General features: G+C 42.8%; 1 protein-coding gene across 1 annotated transcript in view; it reads right to left on the bottom strand.

Moving 5' to 3' along the window:
- Window positions 1-5,000, bottom strand: part of LOC119578180 (armadillo repeat-containing protein 4-like) — a 17,641-nt gene that overhangs the window by 397 nt on the left and 12,244 nt on the right. The window contains exon 10 of the mRNA XM_037925917.1: window positions 4,784-4,975. Coding sequence (XP_037781845.1) covers window positions 4,784-4,975 — 192 coding nt within the window. The remainder of the gene's footprint in view (window positions 1-4,783; window positions 4,976-5,000) is intronic.

Consider the following 5,000-nt stretch of genomic DNA (forward strand, 5'->3'; position numbering starts at 1 on the left):
GGGAATTACTTTTTTTAATGTTAAGTTCAATGTGGGAAAAAAAGAGACCAAGAGGATCGAAAATGAGAGATATATCCGAGAAATATGCACAAAAGGGGTCAAAGGAAAAAGGAAGGCAGACGAGACTACAGAAAGGTGCCGAGAGATGGTGTACTAGCCATGTCGCGAAATGAAAAAGACACACACATTAAACAAAGAATCAGAGAGAGGTGAAGGCGTTTCCAAAACAAGCTTTTTTTTTCTTTTTTTCAGCTTCTCTCAGCCGACGGGGCCGACGCGAGCACCCAGGTCCTCCTCTGCCAAGCTTGCGGACTTCCGTGCCAGCTGAGAGATCAGAGGTCTAGAGAGAGGGACGTATTCTAGACAAAACAAAGTTGGGATGCCTGGTCAGCAGTTGGGCCACTTATAAGGAGCATTTCATTGGAAGTGATGGTAGTAAAAATAAGAAATATATAGTAGTAACAATAGGAGTACTTGATGGTAGTAGTGTGGTGATAGTAGCGGTTAGGTTTGTAACGATGGAAAAAATATATATTTACACATCCTTTTATTCTTCTCTTTCTAGTAAAAAAAAAGGGAGAGAGAGAGAGAGAAAGACACACAGATCAACCAGTCCTGGCGGGATCTCGTGAGAGAGGGGCGAGTGTGCTGCTTGCGACTGCCTGCTTCGAAAACGACTGGCACCTTGCGTCGTCGGGTGCAGGAACTCTCCGATCCCTCACGAGGGCAGTTCCAAACCTGGTGGCGGGACAGACAGTCTGCGGTTACTCCTCCGCCGCGCCCCCCTGGGGAGGCCAGACGGTTCCGCAGGCTGTGTGGTGAGAATGGAGGAAGGGGAAGAGGGCGAGGAGGAAGAGGAGGAGGTGCAAGGAGGACAGATATGGAAAGAAGAGAAGGAGAAGTGGGAGTAGAAGGAGGAGAAAGAGAATGATAAAAGTGGTGGGGAGAGAAGGAAGAGGAGAAGGGAGGGCATAAGTGGAAGGGAGAGGAGGAGGAGAAGGGAGGATAGAAGAGAGAGAAGGGGAAAGAGTAGAGATGGGAGAGAAGGAGGAAGGACAAATTTAGAAGCGAGAGAAAGAGGTGGAGGAAAAAAAGAAAAGAAAACAGAAGGATAGAGCCGAAAGAAAGAGAGGAAGAGAAGGAGAAGAAGAGAAAGGAAGAGAATACGTAGACATCCTCGATTCTTCTGCCGGTGGGGAGGAAAGGGGGGGGGTGAAAAGGAGGAGCAGGAGGAATTAGAACGTGGAGCAGAGTGGAGGGAAGTGGAGGGGAGTGGAGGGGCAGCGTCTCGACGGGCCCTTGCGTGAGAATAAAATGGCAGACGAGGGTTTACAAAAAGAGTGAGTCGATATGTGAATTTCTCTAAATATAAACATACATTTCCTATCTACTGTATATATCATATTCATGTCCGCACTTCACCGCCTTACAACTACCACAGTAAAGTTATGTCTATCTATTGCTTAATTTAGGCACATATTAATAATTTTAAAAATGTATATATATATATATATATATATATATATATATATATATATATATATATATATATATATATATATATATATATATTTCATTTCGCTTCGTTTATCTTTCGGACAAATGATAAAAAAAAAATAATTTGGAATTATTTTTCATATACTACCCAATAGTTTTGATTAATCTATACAAAATTTAGCTTAGGAATTTTATTTAGATAATAGACTTCCACGTAGTAATGTTTTGAAGAAAGAAATAGCTATAATCTAAATGCAAAATGTCATTATTAATATTATTTTCATTCACAAGGCCGTGCTGTTACAAAATTACTAATGGTGTCAAACTCTACAGTAATTTTGCTCTTATCAGCCCAAAGGAGTAATTGATACGAGCTTTTACTTCAAGTTACTAAACAGTCGTCTAAAAAGTCTAATGAAACAGTCAAGGAATATTTTTCTTTATTTTTTGGCGCACTAGCTTGCATTCCTGTCAACTACCTACTTTGTATCTATCTATTAAAAAAAATTTCAAATACGGCTGGAAGACTAAATATCTATCTAATCGACTGGTTCTAAGAGCGGAGTTTCTATGAGGAACCTACATCTATAGCGGACTATGGTGTCTTTGAAATGATGTAGATGATAGTGATAGTTTATTGAATGTGTAGGCCTATGTGAGTGTAAGTGTAGTGTAGTGACCACATTCCATGGCTATGTTGTCTTGTTACTGAACATCTGGTCTCTGATGGCGATTTAAGATTTTTTTTTGTATATGATTATGGTAATTTCACTGTACGATTAGATGAGCATAGAGCTTCATCACATTTATGGCAGCTTAGGGGCCAAGCAAATCGTATAGAAATTTATAAAAGGTCTGTTATTATCATTATTATCGTATGATGTATATTTGATGATGTACAGTCTAAGCATAAATATATGCTAAATTTGCAAACCTCGTTGTACTCTACCTTGGTTTCTTGTTGTTCTGTGTTCAAATTTCGTAAAAAAAGAAAAAAAAAGTTTGTATGTAGCATCAGGGTAACAGTGTACTGAACAACAGGATCTCAGTATTGAAGGAGAATCGGCTATGTATCGCTTTGTGTAGAGAAAAGGGTGAAAGGGCGAGGAACAGAAGGGCATCGGGTAGCGAACTCCCGTCGCGTCACATCCTTGCGTCCAGCATAGAGGATGAGGCAGTACTAAGCATCACCACGCCCACCACCCGGCCGCCTCACGCCCATCCGCCCGCCGCTGCGTCCTTGTGGGGGTGAGGGTGGAAGGGGCGGAGGAGAAGGGGGGGAGAGGGAAGAGAGGAGGGGAGATAAGAAATTTCTATAGATCTCAAGAAAAACCAGAGACGGGTCTGAGTGTCGACGCCACAACCGGGAAATAGTGACAGGCAGTCAGGAAAACTTTTTTTTTTCTATCGAATTATGACAGCGACAGAGAAAGGGGAAGGAATCTGCCAGAACCTCCAGTAGTAGGCGAGTTTCCCTTCAGTTTAGGGACGGAATAAGCGAGGAGGAACCGATACTGTGGGCAGTACAACGAAATCAAATAACACAACGTCACGAGTGGTTCCGCCAAGAGATGAACAATTTCGATGTCGTCATCATCATCAACATTATTGTTATTATTATTGTTATTACTATTATTATTATTATTACTATTAGTATTACTATTATCATCATCAATATTACTACTATTCATATTATCATCACTCTCACGTTATTATCATCACCATCACTACGATCACTACGAGCGCCCATGACTGCCTGCACGCTCCCGCCGAGCTCGGCCTGGCCCTTCTTGTCCTCCTTCTCGGGCTTGGGAGAAACTTGGACGCTCTCAAAGTCGACCCTAGATTGCGATGCGCCACCAAGGAGTAAGGAAAGAATTCTTTAATGATAAAACCAAGAAAGGTATGTATGCACGCAGGGGGTCTACTAAGATACACACCGAGATACTGATGCGTCCCGAATTGCCGTAGAAGGTAGAGTAACAGGGGAGAGAATATTTTCTAAGGCATTAAATACGAGAGACCAAAAGAAAAGGAGGGAAGAGAGAATAACAACAAGGAATGAATAAGGAAATAAAAGAGTCACGACCAAAAGGTGGCTAACGAATGGGAATAACAACTTTAAGATTGGGTCCGCTGCTGTGGTTGCAAGGTTGACCTCCTCCTCGTGTTGATCTTCCTCGGGCTTTAGCTGGGCTTTCTGAGGGGTCACGACCTCGCATCAGCTGTGAGAAACGAGGTCGTAACAGGTCACACACACTCACACACACCAGGAGGTCAGGAGAGGCTTTTTTTAGTCAGAGATCACAGGCGGCGATGAGCCAAGTTTTTTCTAGGCGTAAACAATACTAATTTTTAGGGGGGGAGGGATCACACAGAGGACAGAGCAAGATATTGTGTTTTAAGACAGGGAAATTAATCGTTTAGACATGCGATCATTTTTAGAATAGGCATTCACAACAAGCGTTTACGATACAGAGTGGTCCATTTCAGGAAATATATTTTTTTACTACTCAAACAGAAGAAAAGGAATGAAATGGAAATATAACTGACATATAACGAAAGACAATGTTACCACAAATCCTCACGGTGTTTTCAGAACAATGTTTGCTACTGTATCCTGTGATCGTTTTTGACATGGACCAACCTGCGTCATACTTCAAAGTTACAATGTGTTTACAAAATATACTTTTGATTACATTATCTATATTTATCAATTAACCTTTAATTTACCTTTCCCCTTCTGCCTGTAAGAAATAGCCGATTTATTGCCATAGTGGATGCAGTCTTATAATAAAGAATACGAAAGCGTTATGTTTTGCATAGTTCAAAGGACTGCCGAGAGAGCTAATCTGAACTAAAACTACAGTGACATAACCAAAACCCTCTTATGTTATCAAGCGAAATCTTCGATTCCCAATGTTCGTGACCCCCTCCTGACTTGGTGACCTCTCCTCCTAGGAAGAGAGAGAGAGGAAGAAGAGGGTTAATGTCCAATGAATATTTCCAGGTGACCAAGGTAGGTTTTGGCTTACTCTTGGCATCTGTTTCTTTCCGCCTTCTACATTACCAAAGTCTTCTTTAAAATTTTGGATATGCATACCACCCAGATGAAAGCAAACAGCGTAATATTCTCAACCTCACTACGCCATCGAGCCCTCCCTTCTTGTCGTTATGAGAACAGTTGTTCAGAGAAAAAATGAAGACAACCTAACAGGTAGTTTTCGTATTATTTGCGACGGTCTGTGCACCGTTTCCCGCGGCCCCTGTCACCTGCCGGCCGTACCCTGACGGCGAGCTTGGAGAGGGACGTGACGGCGCCGTAGTCCGTCATGATGGCGAGGTTCTGCGGGTCTCTGGCGATCCTGGCGATGGCGGCGCACACGGCGGACAGCACGGCCTCGCTCTCGCTCTCCAGCAGGGACACCAGCAGCTCGATGCCGCCCACCAGGCTCCTCACGACTTCCGCAAGGTCTTCCTGCAACACATTAGGACGCAGTACA

The sequence above is a fragment of the Penaeus monodon genome, chromosome 10 (assembly GCF_015228065.2).
Source record: "Penaeus monodon isolate SGIC_2016 chromosome 10, NSTDA_Pmon_1, whole genome shotgun sequence".
Taxonomy (NCBI): domain Eukaryota; kingdom Metazoa; phylum Arthropoda; class Malacostraca; order Decapoda; family Penaeidae; genus Penaeus; species Penaeus monodon.